Here is a 19,290-nt window from a genome sequence, read left to right on the forward strand (position 1 = left end):
GCTGCTGGCCAGCACTGTACCTGGACACTCCTTGGCCTTTCCTAAAAAGGACAGGTTCCACCCCCACCCAGGGGGCTGGCCCCAGCAAACCAGAGCCTGTGCTGTCTGCCAGTTCTAGAGCTCACTGAGGCCCCGGCAATGACCAGGGCAGATGGGAGAGGGGTGATGAACCCGTCCAATGCAGCAGCTTCCAGGGACCCCCAGATTTTGCCTTTCAGACTGGCCATGGTGAGGATTCACCTGTTAAGCATCACCCAGGCATTACTGGGGGTGTCCTCTATTCCCATCAGCTCCTAAGTTTGCTGTGTCCCCAAAGAGGGTTCATGTGCCCTCTGAAGGAGCAGCAGGAGGAGAAGTGGATCCTGGCTTGGAGAGTGGGTCAAAAGGCCAGGCCTTGGGTGGGCCCCAGGAAGGGCAGACCTGTGTGGATCTCATCTTGCCCATTGGGACCCACAGGACAGGGAGGGGAAAGGAGAAGCAAGGGTGAACTGCCCTTCCTTCTCCTGAAGTCCTCGCAAAGATCGCACTGATCCCATGCTGATTTCTCCACTCTCCTGTTGAGGAGGTGGGCTAGGAGTCTACCCTGAGTGTGACTTGCTGTAGTGCCCTTTGGGCTTCCTGGGGGTGCAGAGCAGAGCTCCCCCACCACAAAACCACCTTGGAGAGCTGGAGAGGAACAGCACTATCCACCCTGCTGCCAAGATGCTGAGCCTACCTCTCTGAGCCCTGGGACCCTGGCCCCATCTCAGGGCTTCTGGCAGGCAGGCAGGCGTCCTAGCTCACTTCCAGCCTGAAGGCAGAGGGTCAGCCTGACTTAGGCTACTCTGGACTCCCAGACTTGCTCCAGCCCTGGCCTCTCTGCCCTCTTCCTTTCATCTGCCACCTCCCCCAGAAACTCTGTGCCAAACAAGTCCTCGAAGTCAGATTTATTACTGGGCCCTCTCCCTGGGGTCTCCCTTTCTGGGGGCTCTGGGTGCAGACAGTGACAGGGTGAGAGAGGGCATGTACGCCCTGAGAGCATGGAGCCAGGCCAGCCCAAGCTTGGCGCCCAGGCCCAGCCTCCCTGGTGAGGCCTGTGCCCGCCGAGCCCAGCGGCTGCCCCGTGCCTGGGTGCCAGCGCCTGTCCCTGCCTCTCCTAGGTCTTCTTGGCCTCCTGCTCCCTGCGCCGGAGCTTCTCTCGCTGCCGTGCAGCCTTCTCCTGGGCCTTGCGCTCTTTCTCGGCAGCCACTGCCAGCTCCTTCAGCTTCCGCTTCACTAGCGCCCGGTCATGCGAGTTGCTGAGCCCCAGGCTCTGGGGAGGAATCCAAGGGTGAGGGAAAGAATCCTGGATCATTCCTGGTCCTGGCCAACCCCAGCCCCTGGTGTGCTCTCTGTGGAGCTCTGGGAGCCTCCCTGCAGCCTATCCTCCACCTCCCACTCTATGACTTGCCAGTGGAAGATTCAGAATGGGGGAGACAAGGGTTGAGGGTACCAGGCACTTTGGCCACCCCCAACCCCCAAACCTTGGCTCCCATTCCTTCACTCAGGATTTCAGCCTTAGCATGATCCTGCCCAAGTTCCTGAGGCCCAGAGATGGGGAGTGATTTGCCCAAGGTCACACAGCTAGTCAGTGGCCAAGGCCCCTCCCCACTGCCAGACTTCCTCACCACCCCTCACCACTCCTTCCCCAAAAAACTCAGCGGAGAACAGGAGACAGGCCAGGAACTTCCCAGTACAGAGATCAGAGGCCACCCCCCGACCACCACCACTACCATAAGCCTCCAAGACAGAATCAGGCAGAGCTGAAAAATGGAGAGGCCTGGCTTCTCATGACACCAGGCAACTCATAAGTGTCAGGGGCCAGCTGACTCCTAGAAGGCAGGGTAGGCCTGGAGATTTGGGCTGGAGCTTGACCAAACAAGTATTGGGCTTGAGTTTCAAGTCCGAATAGGACTCATGCTGGAGCACAGAGACTACACCAAGGACCATGCCTAGAGGTCAGAGGTCAGGGCAGTGGCCATAAAGGTTGGCCCAGGAGGTCAGGCTGAAGGTCAAAGGCCAGGATGTGGGGCTCCAATTCCTTGAATGTAGCCTCAAGGTCAGGCTGGTCATGGCCCTTCTCCTCTGACCCACCTTCAGTTTGCTCCCATCCAGCTGCAGTAGCTGCGGCCCGTCCACTTGCCGTGCAGCAAACTCAGGCGCATATTGCTCCAGGTTGAGGCTGTGCAGCCACTGGCCCACCTGCTGACTGGTCCAGTGTTGCACAGTGGGGAGGGGCTCATCCAGGAACTGGGGCAGAGACCAGGGAGGGTGAGGGGTAGGCTTGGCCTGTGGCCTGAACACCTGGCAGAGGTCAGGACTCCAGCAGACACTATGGGCTGGCCTTGCTCACCTCATCTGAAGACTGGGACAGCGTGTGGTAGGGGTAGGAACACTTGGCCTCCTGCCGGGGACCAGTTGGGATCTTGGGGCTGCTGTTGGGGGGCGTGGAGTCATCACTCAGGGTGGATTCCTAGACAGGAAGGGATGCATACTGCTGAGGAGAGAGTTCACACCCAAGCTCAAGGCCACCCCCCAACCCATCACTCCTGTCTGAATGGATTTGAAGTCTTAGACTAGGCATCAGGAGTTGCTCACTGCCCCCTGTATATGAGCCAAGAGCTGGGTGGACCACAGGACATGGTGACTCATTGGGGCATCAGGACTAAGTCCTCTGGGAAGGCAAGCAGCCATCTGGAGGACATAGGGCTAGAACTAATCCAGGCAGAATAGTTAGCAGGAATGGAGGAGGTCTCAGGCTAGGTGTCACTTCCTACAGGCAGCCTACAGGATTCCTTCATGCTGGGCCAGGTGCCTCTCACCTGGCCTCTAGAACCCTGGCTTGTAAGTGCCTGATTAGAGATCTTTGTTCTCACTGGACTATGAGCTCTATGAGGGCCTGGGCTTTGTCTTGTTCACCACGGTATCTCCAGGGCCCAGCACAAGGAACAGAAGAAAGGAAGGGATGGAGGGAAGGAAGTACCATTTGGAAGGGACTCCCAGGAATTCACAGCTTTCTGATTTTCTCCTCTGCCCCAGCCGCACATAACGAATAGAACCAAAGAACAAGCATCGGGCTGAGGGTCAGAGTTTTGCTACTAAATCTATGTGAGTCCCCTTCTCTCTAGGCCTTCATTTGCTCATCTGCACAATGGGGACGAGCATGCCTGCCTTCCCTACTTCACTAAGCCTCTGTGAGAGTAAAGCCAAAAACACGTGTTTGGGCTTTTGTAAACTATAGAGTGCCATGAACAAAAGCAGATGCTCGTGTTGCTTGTCACTTGGTCTCACATCTCTCACAGGGTTGGGAGCTCTCAGAACACTAGGTTGGGGTCCCATCATCTCTATATCCCCCAAGCCTCACCCTTCCAAACAGATGGCCCGGCTCCTAACACAGGACGTGGGGTTAGAACTGAGCCAGGCTGAGTAGTGAGCAGGAATGGAGCAGGCCTCAGGCTGAGTGCATAGTGGGGGAATCACAGTGTTCAGTGCTGTGTGTTGAACGGATGAAGCAATGAATGAATCTGCAAATGAACTACTCAGAATATGAATGAGTGCATGAGTAAACTCGGAGAATGGATGAAGTAATGGATCACTGAGAGGCTCCAGGAATGGACACATGGACTCCAAGGATGCTTGAATCCCAGCCAGGGTGAAGTGTGCCGTTATGTTACCTGAGTCTGGGGGCCAGTTTGGGGGCAAGAAAGTCATGGACTTACCTGGGAAGCTGACTTCTTAGGGCTGAAGCCCTCATGTTTAGGGGAGCAGGTGGGGGAGGTGGTGCTGCCCGAGGACGCAGAGCCCTTGCCGCTGTCTGTGAACCAGGAAAAGGGCAGGAACGGGGACCCCCCTGACCTGCCGGACCCCTCCACCGACTCCCTGTGGAAAGAGCGTCCAGTATGGGTGTGGGCACAGAGGGGAGGGCCAGGGCCCACAGAGAACCATGGACAGGAGCCGCTGGTGGGGCACTGTGGGCACCTCTTACCTGCTTCCCATAGACAGGCGGTTGCTGCCCTTCTCTTTCCGGCTCTTGCCAGTGGATGCTCGGCGCAGGGTGACCCTGTGGGGAGGGTAGGGGGCAGTAGGGCAGTGCTGCCTGGTGTGCTACCCCTTACCCTGACAGCTCCAAGCCCTATGTTCTGGCCCCTCCTCCACTCACCCCAGGTCCAAGAACTTTCGGCGAGTCTTCTTATCCAGGCCAGTGGTGGGGCTGGCAGGCTCAGGAGGGCTGGCATCCCGGCTGTCATCTTTGGAGGAGAGAGGGAAAGAAATAGCCTGTGTGGTGGCTTGCCTGCCTTCTTTGGCTGCAGTGTGGAGTGGTAGAAATTCTCTTGACTTAGAATCAGGCAACCTAGTTCTGGTGCCTTTCACTAGCTGTGTGACCTACGATCAGTTACTTTACCTCTCTAAGCTTCCTTCATTTCAAATGACACCTGCCTATTTCACAGGACCTAATGGGATGTTCATGAAAGCCTTTTACAAACTGTGAAACACTCTGAAAAGGTAGAGACCGCTACATTTACTGTTAATTTTATCATGGCCAACTTTTAAACAGCCTTCTAATCGTTGCTCAAATGTCACTTTCTCAGAGAAGCCTTCCAGGACGCTCCCAAGTAGGTCAGGCACCCTGTTAAATGGTGTCCGCTATCGTGCACATTTCCTGCAGAGCACTTACTACTCTGCAACTATACAAATAATTAAGGGTTGATTTGTTTTATTTGTTTTTCCCCTAAACTACAAGCCCCGTAAGGACAAGGACTACATCTGTTTGTTCACTTGTGTGTCCCAGAGCCGAGCAGTAAGCTCTCGGTAAATGAATGAATGAACCGTGGCGTTTACTCCCCACCTCCCCAGGCTCCCCCGTGCCACCTGTGCCTTGGTTTGTGTGCGCGCGGGGGTCGGGAGGGGCCGCTGTGGTCCCGGTGCGCACCAGCAGGGGGCGCCGCGCCGGGCCGCGCTCACCTTCGCTGTGTGGCTCTGCGCGCGGGTGGCGGCGCACGAAGCTGGGCGAGCTGTCGGAGGAGGGCGCGGAGCGCGGCGGCGAGCAGGAGGCGGCGGCCAGGCCCTCGTGCGAGGCGGCGTTGTGCAGGGGCCGGTAGCGTGTGAGCGGCGAGGGCGGCGGCTCGTCCTCGTCCAGGCTGCGCCGCAACCCTGGAGGCTCTAGGCAGAAAGACCCCCCGGCCGGGGACCCGGGGCTCGAGTGCAAAGGCGAGCGCAGCCGGTGCAGGGGGCTCCCGCAGCCATCGGTCACCTGGGGGAAGGGCAGCCACTCACCGAGAATCCTCTTCCCTTCCCGGAGGGCCTGGGAGACTTTCACCCTATAAACTGCACGGAGCCGCCTAGGTGGGGAGCCCGGACTCCTGGGTCTTTCTGGAGCCTGACGGGAGGGTTTCTTCGTGCCCTGGGGCCGAGGGGTGGCTGGGCAGTGAGACTAGGAAAGGAGAGCTTTGAGCCACATGGGCTGGGGTTGAATTCCACCTCCTTCACTTACTGTCTGACTTTGTTACTGAACCTCTCGGGGTCTCTGTGACCTCATCTGTGAGATGGGGTTAATAATACCTTCTTTAAAAGGATGAAATGAACCAGAAGTGAAGCGGAGCTAAAGTTTGTTAGCATTAGTGTGTTAGACGTCTGGGGTGCAGTTGCCCTGGAAGAGCATTGAGGAGGGATTATACAACAGTAAGAAGGGTAGGTGGTGGATGTGTTTGTGTGGGTTGCCCCAACCTTGCCTCCGGGCCCATCAGAGCCTTCACCATCCTCAGCGGAGCTGGCACTGTCCCGAAGCCTGGAGCGAGAGGGCCGGTGTCTCCGGCCCTTGGCCAGCAGTTGGGCCCTGGCTTTGTGTAAACTGCTGTCCAGTCTGGTGGTCTCTGGCACAGCCAAGTCCAGGTCTGCGAAAGGGGTGGAAGGGGCAGAGACCAGATCCATGAGACGACCAGCCCAGAGGCCCACCTCACAGCCCAACATTCAACCAGTGTTTCCAAGTGCCAGGCACTGGGAGTACAGACGAGATGAAAAACAGGGACTCTCACAGTTTCGGGGCAGCCAGACATGTCCCCACATAAATATAGCACAGTGTGATGAAGCTTCATGTGGGCACAGAGGAAGACAGGACAACCCTGTTTGGATGGGTCAGAGGAGGAAACACCAGAGCGGGGTCAGGACTGGGTGGGAGTTTACAAGAGATGAGGTTGGTGAGACTGGCATATGTAATACTAGGGAAGCAAGGGGTAGCCCCTCTAGGGACAGTTGGACGATAGCTTTGTGGAGAGAAGGGCTGGGGGATGAGGCTGGAGAGATCATGCTAATAATGACTACCATTTAAGAAGCACATACTAGCACCAGATGATGTACATATGTTACTTAGAACAAATGGGTGGGGTCAGCACAGCTATTACGCACATTTTACAGTTGAGCAAACGGAAGCTCAGAGATGTTAAGTCACTTGACTAAAGCCACCAGCTAGCAATAGTCCAGGATTTGAGCCTGGCTAGTCTGATTCCAGAGACTGACCCAAATGGAGACACTGGCTTGCTGTGCCACGCTCAGGGTCACACTCAGAGGGAACACTGCTGAGCATCTAAAGGGCTCGCAGTTGAAGTGGCCCAGAGGGACCTCCACAAGCCAGTGGCAGTGGCAGGAAGGAAAGTCCCACAGTCCCCTGAAGACTATTTCTCCTGTCCTGGAGTCTGTGGCCCAATGCTAGGTCCTGCATAAGGACACAGAGGAAGAGCAGACAAACTCAATAGTGCATGCGTAAAAACCCTTATTGCTCACAGCCGTACATTTCATGTGCTCCACCTGGGAATGAAGCCCTCACTCTGTACTGGCCCTGAGCTTTGCACTGAGGTCTCCAAACAGAAAAGATTTTTCCCAGGCTCTGGAAGGGTCAAGATCTTTCTTCCCCAGTCCACCCCCCGTGATCTTGGGGACACCCATTCCATCATTTGTGCCTACCTTGCCTTGTCTGCTCTGCTCTCTTATCTGCAGACACCCACTAAGCCACCCCACTTGCTCTCCTGGCTTAACTACCACCTATGTCTAGTTCCAGCCCTGACCCCTCCCTTGAATTCCAAGCCTGGGCACTCAGGCACCTTCCAGGGAACTTGCCACGTCAAAGGCCCCCAGGCACCTCAAACTCAACCATCAATATGAACCCATTACCTTGCCTCAAACTTGCTTCTGCTCTCTTCCCTGACTCAGTGAAAGACCCCATTGTCTACCCAAGTTACCCAAGTCAGACAGCTCCGACCTACCCTTCTCCGGCCCCAGACCTAGTTGCTAATTCATGTGTCCAACTGTCTGCTTGACACCTGGTGGAGTCTGGATGTTTTGTCCCCTCCAAAAACTCATGTGGAAATTTGATCTCCAATGTGGCAGTGTTGGAAACTGATTGAGTCATGGGGGCGGATCCCTCATGAATGGATTAATGCTCTCCCTGGGGGAGGGGGGATTAATGAGTGAGTTCTCGCTCTATTAGTTCCCACGAGAGCTCAGCTCGTTGCTTAAAAAGACCCTGGCACCTCCTCTCTGTCTCTTGCTTCCTCTCGCCATGTGATCTGCTTGTACCCGCTGGCTGCCTGCCACTTTCCACCATGAGTAGAAGCAGCCTGAGGCCCGTGCCAGATGCAGCTGTCCCAGAATCGTAAGCCAAATAAACCTCTTTCCTTTATAAATTACCCAGTCTCAGGTATTTCTGTTATAGCAACACAAAACAGACTAAAACAACACCTCAAATTGGATGTCCAATGGGCATCTTCAACTTACATAAACTGTAATAACTGAACTCCTGACTCTCCCACCCCACAGGCTGCTCCTCCCAGTTTTCCTTCCCGTCTTGGTAAATGGCAGCTCCATCCTTCCAGCTGCTGGGGCCAGACGCCTGGAGTCTTCCTTGATTTGTTTCCCTCCCATCCTACAAACCGATCTGTCCACAATTCCTGTTGGTTCTACTTTCAAAATATATCTAGACATACTGAAATATTTATGATGAAGTGATAGACGCTTTGGATCAGGTTCAAAATAATCCAGAGTAATAGAGGTGGAGAGTGGAAGGAGATATACCGTCAAAGACCGCATAACGACGTTTTGGTCAACCAAGGACCGCGTATAGGACAGTAGTCCCATGAGATTATAATGGGGCTGGGGGCGTGTAGTAGGCTGTACCATCTAGGTAAGTGTAAGTACACTCTATGATGTCCATACAACAAAATCGCGTAATGATGCACTGTTCAGAACGTATCCCCATTGTTAAGTGCTGAACCACTGTCTAGGAAACAAGACTGGCCGTGAGTCGGTAATCGCTGAGGCTGGTGACAAGTACATGAGCACATGATGGAGCACACTGTGCTACTCTCTCTACATTTGAACACATTTGAGATTTTCCACAATAAAATGTTGTTTGTGAGTGTGAGTGTATATACACACTCAGGTACATGCATACATATGGAAAGGAGAGAGAGAGGCGGTGGGGGAGGGAAGTGGAGAGGGACAACTTCTCACAACTGCCCTGGTCTTGGTCACCATCGTCTCTTGCCTCAACTGTTACAAAAAGCCCCCTAGCTGGTCTTTCTCCTCCCTTTCCTGTTTACAGTCTATTTTCAATGCAGCAGCCAGAGTGATCCTAACAAAACATGTCAGCTCGTGTCACTCCTCTGCTCAGAACCCTCCGGTGACTTCCATTTCATGCAGAGTAAGAGCCAAAGTTTTCCCAGTTGCCTTCCAGACTCAGACTGTGTTCCCCTTACCTCTCTGAGCTTCTACGTCTCTCCCTCCACTCCAGCACCTGGCTCCTGGCTCCCAGCTCCTGGCTCCTGGCTCCTGCTCACACAGGCCCCTCCTTCCCCTCAGGACCTTTGCACGTCCTCTTCCCTCTTCCTTCAAGGCTCTTGCTGTGGATTTCTGCATGGTTCTCCCTCACCTCCTGTAGGTCTTTGCTTTTCTCTCATTGAGGCCCTCCCCCACCACTCAACTTATAATACACCCCCCACCATTCCAAATCCCCACTCCTATGTTTTTCTATATCATTTATCACTCTGGCATACTGTATATTATACTCATGTAGTTTATTGTCTCTTTCCACCCATTAGAATGTCAGCTCCATGGGGACAGACTTTTCTCTGTTTTGTTCACTGCTCTATCACAGGCATAGAGCAGTGCCTGGCACACAGTGGGTGCTCAGTACATACTATTGTAGTGAAAGAATAAAGTTCTGTGATTAGCCTTCTTCACACCATAGGAACTGGCTTCCCCTCTCCCTCCAGACTGAACTGCCTTAGCTCAGACCTTCTCCAGCTGCCCCCACCTCCTAGCCCCACCATCCCAGAACATGGCCTCAGCATCTATCCTTCCTTCACTCCCTGCCTCCCATCTGGCTCCCTCCCCACACCTTCCACAGGCTGGGAGAAACATCCTAAAGCACATTTCTGACCATGTCCTGTACTCTCCTGCTTTAAAAAATCTCTTGGGGGGTGGGAGAGTCCCAAAGCCAACAACATAAAGTCCACACTCTTCCGCTCTCCATTCAAGGCCTGAGGGGACCAGCCTACCCTTTCTGGGATTCCCATAGGCTCCTCCTCCTACCTGCTCATATCTTGCAGTGTGGTTAAGAGCATTGGCTCTGGAGCCAGATGGCACAGGCCCAATCCAGTTCTGCCACTTGCTGGCTGGGCAAGCCTGGGCGAGTTACTTACATTTAGGTATCTGCTTCCTCATCTGTAAAATGGGAACATAATAGCAGTATCTTCCTTGTAGGGTTGTTGTGAGTGTTACACAAGATGAACCATATCAAGTGCTTCACCATAATGCCTGTGACTTAGTAAGAGCTCAACAGGCACTCCCTGTTGACGGTATTGGTGGGAGCCATACTGAACTGCTTATCCTGACACCTGATAGAGACCTAGATAGACACCAGACTGCACCTTGTTTCCCACCTCCATCCCTGTGCTCCTGCTGCTCTCTCTGTCCATCACTCTCCACCCCTCTTTTGCCAGGCTAATCATTTCTAACACATCACCTCCTCTCCTGCTTTGGACAACAGCACCTCTTCAGGCCTCTGCACTATGATGTGGTCGGGAATGACTGCCTCCCGTGCCTGTCTGCACCCTGCACAGGGTGAAGCCCTTCCCCATCCACCGTGTATCATGAGCCCCTGGTGCAGTGCCTGGCAGGGAGCAGGTGCTGAGTTGGGGTTGAAGCAAAATCACCCTTCCATGTGCCAGTGCAGGAACTGACGTGAGTCACGTACAAGCACATGCCCATGTTCCGTCACATCCCACATTTTAATTCTTTGCACAGCACTCTTCACTATGTAATATGTGCCTTGTTTATTTACGTGGTCTTTTATTATCTGTGCTCCTGCACTACAATTCAAGCTCCACAAAGACAATGACTTTGTCTGGCTTGTTCACTGCTGTCCCCTGAGAGCCTAGAACAGCGTCTGGCACCTATTAGGAGCTCTATAAATATTTGTCAAATGGACGAAGAGGCAGAGAGTGACTGGGGGGCTACTACTTTAGATTGAGCAGCCAGAGGTCTGGGTGACAATCAAGAGCCAAGTTTGTAGAAAGAACAAGAAAAACGTTGGCTGGTTAGCTCAGTTGGTTAGAGCATGGTGTTGATAACACCAAGGTCAAGGGTTCAGATTCACGTGTCAGCCAGCCAAAAAAAAAAAAAAATTTAAGTAAAAAAAGAAAACACAAGAAAGCTTTCTAAGGAGCAGGAACTGTGCAGGCTTGGGTTTAGTGTGTCTGAGGAGCAGTCAGGGGGCCAGTGCAGCCTGCATGGAGATAGGAATGATCGGTTGAAGGGAGAGGGTGGACACAGGCTGTTGCAGTTGTCCAAGGGGAGTAGTCGGTGGCTTGGAGAGGGGAGAGGTACTGTCAAAGAACTGCTGTCTTGGACCCCAGGCTTGATGCTACTCTTCCAGTCCCTCAGCTGCCCAGCTTCACTTCTGACGTTCCTAGCCCCTGGGGTGGAGCTGGGGGAGGGAGACCTCTGTTCCCATCCCCCTGACATGGAGTCTCCAGGCACTGCCTGGAAGCAGCAAGGATTGAGGACTGAACCACAGAATAACAACAGCTAATACTTATTGTGCTCTTACTGTGCTAGGCACTGTTCTAAGTGCTTTACAATTACTAGCTCCTTTAATCCTTCCCACAACCCTACAAGGAAGGGACTACAGGAATCCCCAGGGCAGCCTTAATTTGGCCAAGGACATAGAGCTGGTGAAGACCTGGCCAGAATTAAAGACAGGCAGTCTGGCTCTGCTGGTAACCAACAAGCATGCTACAGCCTCTGAAGCAGAGATGGGAGTGACTTTTGGGTACAACTCCTCATTTTATGGGTCGGGAAACAAGGGCTCAGAGAGGAGAGGTTTGGTCTAGGATGCAGAGGGAGTTAGGGGCTGTGTCCTGGGCTCCTGGGAGTGGTACTCTTGCCTCCTCTCCAGTCTGGCACTCGGCTGGTGCCCAGCCAACCCGCACCAGAGGACTCATCAGCACCATGGTCCTCTCACATTGGAGGGTCTGGGGAGGAAAGGAACTCCTAAGGGACTTGGGGGCTTTGATGCAAGGTAGAGCCACCCTCTCCAGGTCCTTGCTCTATAGGCTCTCTCACCTGCTCCTTCCATCTCTTCCCTCTTCTCTGCTCCCTCCCTTTCCTCTTTCCCCACCTAACTCTCTCCTTCTCTCTCTCAGGCCCTGAGCAGTGGGAATCATGAATATTTAATTGGCTTTTGCACCAGGAATCCAGAGAGGTAGGGTCCAGCTATGTCCGCAGTGAGGAGGAAAACACAAAGGGTTTGGATAGGGAGGAGAGGGCAGGGAGGTAGGGGCAGTGGAGGCAGAAAAGCCCAGGGAAGGGAGAGTTCACCTCTATTGGGACAGTGGTTAGGCTGGCCTGTGTGAAGAAAGAGACTCAGAGACTGAGGCCCTCCAATGCAGTTAAAGGCTGGGGTACCCCAGAGAGGCTGGGGTGGGAAGCAGCATTGCCAAGGCAAGTAGCAGTGGCAGGGGAGGAAGAGAGGGAGGAAGGGGGTGGGGAGAAGCTGGGAGCCGTGTGGCCTTCCATGTATATGCGCCCCTCCAGGCTGTAACATCGGCAGCCTTCAGGCGGCTTCTCCTCTATCGTCACCTCTCCCTCCACATTCCTTAGCTGACTCCTCACCCAAATCTAGCTGGGAAAGAGCCTTTCACCCCACTGCATTGCATGCTGGGAACTCTGCCCTGCCAGGGTGGTCTCTTTCTCCAATCCATACAACAGAAGACTGCAGGGGGTAGGTGATGGTGTGAGCATGTGTGAGCACCCCAGTGTGTGCTGAGGACATGGGTATGCAGACCAGGTAGGGGGGCCCGCCTGGGGTACTGAGGCTGTGTCTGCCTTATACATTTGATTTCAGTGCACATCCCAGCAGGGTGAGGTCCCACACACTTAGTGACTTGGAGGTAATGTGTGTCATCTGGGCTGTAGTATACAAGTGTACAGCACAGTGATTAAGAGCAGGGAGTCATGGGGCCGGCCCATGCCTCACTCGGGAGAGTGTGGTGCTGATAATACCAAGGCCACGGGTTTGGATCCCTATATAGGGATGGCCGGTTGGCTCACTTGGCAGAGCGTGGTGCTGACAACACCAAGTCAAGGGATAAGATCCCCTTACCGGTCATCTTTTAAAAAAAAAAGAGCAGGGAGTCAGCCAATCTGGAGTTATAGTCCCAGCTCTGCTGCTAATTTGCTATGTGATCTTTACAGCAAGTCACTTCAGCACTCTGCACCCTATGTTCCTTATCTGTAGAGTGGGCTTCCTTCTTAGCATTGTCGTGAGGATTAAATGATACGGTACATGTGAGATGTGGGTGCTTACCCTAGTACCTGGCATAAGATAAGCACTTAATCAATGGGGACACTTACTGTCATTGTTGTAACTGGCATGTTCTTTAGGAGAGTGGTGACAAGGAGTCAGACCACGACACACACACACACACACACACACACACACACACACACACACACACACACACACACACACACACACACAAGCCCCAGGGACCACTGTCCCTTCTCAATGCCCACTGGCCTTGGAAGGAAATGCTGTATGGCTGTGTCTATTGGCTAGAGATAGAGCCACACAGAACTTACCAAAAACCTCATCCGCGGGATCTCGGAGCTTTGAAGAAGCCATGACTCAAGATAGCTGGAGAGGACAAGGGGAGAGAGAGAAAGAGAAAGAGATCCTGGATAAGAGATTCAGGTTGGTCAAGGCAGGGGAGATGCCAATGGCTACCCACTCCTGGCCCACCAGCCCTTCACCTTCCCTTAGAACTCTTCCTCCAGCCCCCCAAAAGAGAAGTCATCTGAATCATACCCCAGACTGTGGGCGGTGGGGCAGGAGGCAGGAGGCAAAAGCAGCAGGGTAAGGGCAGAAGCAAATCCAGGGCATGGACACAGGCTGAGCCTTGCGGTTTCGGTCCCAGCTGATTTGCTGTGCCTTCACGGGGGTCACTGAACTTCTTCCCTTCACTGTCTCGGGCCTTTCCCTCTTTAGCATCCCTAAAAGCTTTCAATCATCACAAACTGTCCACCATCAAATCTGGGAGAAGTTCTGAAGATTGTTAAATCCAATCGTCTCATTTTCCAAATGAAACAGATGGGGGAGTGACTGGTCCAAGATCACATAGCAAGTTAATGGCAAAGTCAGGACCAGACCCAGGATCTTCCATCCATCTTACCTACCTACCTACTTATCCTTCCATTACCTGCCCTCTCGTCCATCCGCTCATTCATCCATCTATCCACCTATCTACCCATTCATCTATCCATCCATCCATCCAACATCCACCCTGCATCCATTCATCTACTGCCATCCATCCAGCCACCCATCTTTGCATTCATCAACTCTCCATCCATCATCCAGTACTGCCTCCTCCCCGCCCCCACCCCATCACTGATGCCCTACCACCTGCCTTTCTGAACATGAGCTGTTCAGGAAGCTGGCACTATCAGCAGGGCCACTGTTCTAGATGAACTCACAGTTCTCACAGTTCTTGACAGACTCACAGATGTAGGAGGGTATGAAGAGTACTCACAGCAGAACAGTGGACAGCCAGATCTTTCTGAAGCATCATGTATGTTCCAGGAAGAGTGTGGATGGGTAGGATTCTTGTGGGTTTTTTTTTTTTTTTTTTTTTTTTTTGGTTTTTGGTGGGGTGGGGGAAGCAAGAAGGGAGAAAAGCAGGATGTACGCAGCTGAAACAATTTGGGTAGGTTTCCTAGCAGATAGAGGATTCCCACAGCCCCGAGAAGCCCAGGGGAGAGTGAGGAAACTCAGGGGCCATTGATGGTTTAGGGCAGTGGGGACACTGCGTGGTTGAGACATGATCTCCAATTACTTCTAACACTCAGGTCTCCAGGAGAAGGGTTAGGCACTGGGCTAGACCACACATTTGATAGGTGTAGGAAAGATAGGCCGCATGCCTGCTGGGGTCTTTTTCAACTTTTCTGTTATTACACAGACATCATCTCATTGTGATCTGGCCAGGTTTGGGAATAGTAGCTCCACTTTACAGAGGTGAAGTTTACTGAGATGCAGAGGATGAGAGGCAGAACTTAGCCTTGACCCTGGTGTCTCCTGCCCCTCAGCCCTATGTTGGGTGATGATCTGAGTTTTGGGGGGTGCTCATGAGGAAAGGACACTGCTGAGGGAAGGGATAAGGGTAGAAAAAAGGAAAGTGGTCCATACTGGCTAAGACTGGAAAAAGCATCAAAACCACCTCTACCCCCAGATTCCATGGCTGCCTGGGGCTGAAAGCAGGAAATAAGGTGTGGGAAGGGGTCAGGGACTTGAGCCCTCCAAGAACTGTCCTGCCAGTTTTGAATTCTGAGAGCTAGTAGCAAAGATCTAGAACCTTTCTCCCCTTCTTGAGTGGCCAGATAGGAAGGGAGGCCACCCCTAAGAATGAACCAAACTCCCTCATTCAATCTCAAAGCCTTATCTGACTAGGACCGAGCTGCCACCTTCTCCAGAAAGCTGTCCTAGGTAGCCCTCCCTCCTCCCCATGTGCCTACATAATTTCTAAATCCACCCTTCTCCAACTAATGGAAATGGGAAATTCTTCACACTTCATCAAATCCCTAAATGGGTCTTATCTCCCCCACATCAGATGAGAGCGCTCTGAGGAGGGGCCATGCATTCCCCCATCACACTAGGGACTCTCTGAAGATATAAACTGCCTCTCCAGAATGGAGGCCCTCTGAGGGACTACTGAGAATGGAAACCGCATTTGTTCTCTATTTAAGGCCCCCGTCCAGGGTCAAGATCCTTTTGTGGATGGAGTCGTCTTCCAGGCAACCTCTGGTAGGCTGGAGTTTTCAGCTCACACCCACGCTCAGTCCATCTTGATTCAGTACAAACTGCTTTCGTTCCCTCCTTCACCAACTAACTCCCTGGTGGACCCACCCTACACTGTCCCATTGGGGACTCTGGGGAAGTAGTATATCCAGGAGGTCACAAGGCCCCTCCCACTCAACCCTTTCCTTTCAAAACTGAGCCTTGGACAATTAGACACTGAATCCCACCCCCCACTCCCACTCCTACACACACACACACACACAGACACACACACACACACCCAGGTAACTGCACAAGGGTGGAATGGACCTGTTTCTCTCCATACCCTCTTGTGCTATCAGACCACTCTTTCCCTCAAGGCTTCCAATTCCTGGAAGAGGAATATCGGTGACCTTTGACCCTTCTCTGGGAGAAAGGGAGGCAGGTGAGCTCCACACTTGCACAGACCAAAAGGATGAAGAGAAACAAAGGGTGCATAAGCCCTGGGGAGAGGAAAGGGATTGAGGAGTAGGAACAAACACAGTGTGGACACGCACTAGGGATTGGTGGAGAGTCCACAGGGCTGCTGAGAAGAAAGAGCAGAAAGGGATCAGACAGAGAGGGGCCAAGGAAAGCAGCAGAGGGGACAGAGGGCTCCAGCTGCCCTCTGTGAGTGAGGACCAAGGGTGGGGTGTGAAGAGAAAGAAGAGGGAAGGAAGAACCACTGCCAGGCGGGCCAGAGGAAGGGGGCCCTGGAAGAGGAGAAAGAGAGAGACGTGCAAGTGGGAAAGGCCCAGAAGAAACGGCCCCCAGGAGAGGAGGCTGGGGGTGGGGAGGCAGCTGTGGAGAGAGAGGCGGTGCCCCCTCCCCACCGGCCAGTCTTCCACTGGTCCCAGGCTGGGGGCAGTCTGCAGGAGCCGGACACCCCCTCAAAGCGCTGCTGGAGATGGGGTGCGGGTGGAGTGGGGGACAGGGCACCTTCCACTCCTAGGAACCCTCTCCCCACCCAGAGCCAGGTGGCTCGTTTCTCTCCAATTCATCAGTGCAACTCCGCGCCGGACAAGAAGGAGTTAAGCCCTCTCCTCCTTCCCCCACCCCAGTTTTTTATTAATTTCTCCTGGCGTCGGGCAGGAGGGAGGGGATTAGGGACACAAATCCTATCTCTGCCACCTCCCCTGACAACCCAGCACCCCAGCCCCGTGAGGTCCCCTATAGGGACAGGGGAAGAAAGGCCCTTGTCGCTTGGCCCCGTCCAACCCCACGCGGGGTCCCGTCGCGAGCCTGAGCGGCCCCCAGCCCCGCTTCCCAGTTCACCCCAGGGGACCCGGCCCCTCACCTCCAGCGTCGGTCATCTTCAGCGTCCGGCGCCTCGGGAGCCCCTCAGGCCCATGGCGCTCGAGGCGGGGGCCGGGCGGGAGAGGGACCGTCACCCCGGCCGCGGGGGGCTCCGGGCAGGCTCGAGCCGCTCCATCCCGGGGTTGGGGGCAGGGTCCCGGAGCTGGAGGAATGGGGTGGAGGGAGAGGAGGGAGACCGGGAGAAGGGTTGCAGGACGCAGGCGGCGCGGGCGGGGCTGGGCCGGGAGACCTGACGGCAGGATGCTCCGTGTGTGCGTGCGTGTGCGTGTGCGTGTGTGTGAGTGAGTGTGACAGGGCGAGCGCGCCACCCCCGCCCCGCCCCCGCCGGGCCGGCCTCCGCGCGCGGCGCCGCGTCACGCCGGGGTCCGCGGGGGTCCCCCGGGAAGCGGGCGGTGCGGGGGGCGCAGGAGACAAAGAGCGGGAGGGAGGGCGGGAGGCCGGCGCGGGAGGAGGCGGCCGGCGCCGCGGCCGGGCCAGGGGATCCGAGTTGCCGCTACTTCTCGGCCTGCGGAGCCGCCGCGCACCCGAGTCTGCGCGGGTGGGAGCGGCCGGGGAGGCGGTCTCGCCTTGGGACCCACGGGGCTTCCGCCACCTCTGCAAGGTCTGCGAGGGCTCCTGATTCATTCATTCGTTAAACAAACACCCACCGAGATGCCGGGGCGCCGAGGCTGGAGGGGACCCCGGGGAACTGAACCCCCGGTCCAGGCCTTCGGGGGATCGCGGTGTAGTCAGAGGGACAGACGAGTGGGGAAACCCTCCCAAGCCCGGGTGCTGGGAGTCCCGGCTCACAGAAGACACTTCTGCGCCGGAGGGAGGGACCGTGTGTGGCCAGGCCAGGGGGGGGAGAAGTGCCAGCCGAGCTCGGGGGTCGGGGGGTGGTGAGCGAGAGGGGAAGACGAGACCAGGTTGGGGGTGCGTGCGGCAGGGGGCTTGCATTTTATTCTATTAGCCATGAAAAAAGATTACCAGAGGAGGGAGGGGCTCGATTTGTATTTGAGGAAGATCTCTGACTCCTCAGTGGAGAAAGGATGGCAGAGGGCAGCCTGAAGCCAGGGACACCCCTCAGGAGGCTGCTGAGAGATGATGGCAGTGGACATGAAGATTAAAGATCAAGTCGAGAGCTATTAGGAATGTAGAACTGAAGAAATTGACAGGATTTGAGGACCGACTGGATGGGAAGTTGACGGAGAAGAAGGGATCTGGATGACTTGGCTTGAGGCGGGGAGCCCTGGAGCAGGGTGGGGTTGGGGGTGGATGAGATCAGACTTGGACCTGGTGAGCGGGAGGTGGTAGCAGGCCAGCCAGGGGAGATCATGTAAGAATCAACCATACTGCAAGGCTTAGAACGTGCCAGGCACTCTCTCAGATTATTTAATGTCACCCTCACAATAAACCCATAAGGTGAGTGTTTTTATTGCCCTCAACCTCAGAGAAAACAGACTTCGAAGAATGAAAGTGGTTTGTTTTAGAGCAAGTGGTGAAGCTGGATAAGGGGTCCAGAGCTCAGGGGAGACGTGGAGAAGCATGGAGTCTGTAGGGACAGAGAGTTCCCCGATAACTCACGGGAGTCTCTGCAGTTCTAGGAGTCCGAGGGCCTGAGGGAAGTGGCATATTAAGCCAGGATGATCTTGGGACTGTGGGTGAGGACAAAATTAATAGCCTTTAGGGGCTGAGAGTATTCGAGCAATCTGGGGGAGTTTGGTGGTCTCTGGAGGTATTCAGAATCTGCTGGCAGCCATGGGGTGCTGGCTAGATTGTGGAGATGTGGGAAGGGGGTGATGTCTCTGGTGACAGCCTGTGGGGGCTGTGTCTGGGTTCTTTAAAGAGGATGTGGTTTGCAGGCGTCTGGTGAGATCTGGGTGGTAGGCCGGAGTCGGGGCATTGATTATATAGGCCCTGCAGAGCCCAAGGGGTTGGGAAGATGATGGATATGTAAGGTCCATGTTGAGGGGGAGGGATCTGTGGGAGGGTGTCTGCTAGGCCATAGGATCTGGGAGAACCCCAGTTCCTAGTGAGGCCTAAGCTTCTGAGAGTTGAATCACTAGCTCTCAACTTGATCTTTAATCTTCATGTCCACTGCCATCACCTCTCAGCAGCCTCCAGAGGGGTCTCCCTGGCTTCAGGCTGCCCTCTGCCATCCTTTCTCCACTGAGGGGTCAGAGTTCTTCCTAAAACACAAATCTGAGCCTCTCCCTCCTCTGGTAGTTTTTTTTTCATGGCTAATAGAATAAAATTCAAGCCCTCTGCCCACACCCCCCCCCACCCCCAGTCTCATCTTCCCCTCTCGCTCACCCATGGTAAATGTTGGGGTTGTGGCAAATGTGCTCAGACTTTCAAGAATTGGGCAGGTGACAGGGTGGGTCTAAGGTGACAAGCTTCACACAGGCCTGCCATGTGTGATGAGCTACTTGGCACATCCCCAAACATGGACATATACCACAGGTGGCACATCTCAGGCCTGAGAAACTCACAGCAAAGCCATTCACAACACCCCCAGCCACACAACACACTCACACTTCAAGATGAGGGAGCTACTTGGCCCACCTTTTGGGACACACAATGTACAGGTCCCTTACCTAGTATACTGGACAGAT

The 19,290-nt window shown here is 54.5% G+C and overlaps 1 protein-coding gene across 1 annotated transcript; it reads right to left on the minus strand.

The window, feature by feature from the left end:
• Positions 1 to 1,135: 1,135 nt before the first annotated feature.
• Positions 1,136 to 13,195, minus strand: SAMD14 (sterile alpha motif domain containing 14). Its single transcript, XM_063112976.1, has 9 exons — positions 13,153 to 13,195; positions 5,743 to 5,909; positions 4,981 to 5,269; positions 4,178 to 4,265; positions 4,004 to 4,078; positions 3,738 to 3,897; positions 2,372 to 2,491; positions 2,113 to 2,268; positions 1,136 to 1,291 (listed from the first exon to the last, which is right to left on the minus strand). Exons 1-9 carry the CDS (start codon positions 13,193 to 13,195, stop codon positions 1,136 to 1,138), a joined length of 1,254 nt encoding a protein of 417 aa, XP_062969046.1.
• Positions 13,196 to 19,290: the final 6,095 nt, after the last annotated feature.

Source organism: Cynocephalus volans, chromosome 10, assembly GCF_027409185.1.
Source record: "Cynocephalus volans isolate mCynVol1 chromosome 10, mCynVol1.pri, whole genome shotgun sequence".
NCBI classification, from domain to species: Eukaryota; Metazoa; Chordata; class Mammalia; order Dermoptera; family Cynocephalidae; genus Cynocephalus; species Cynocephalus volans.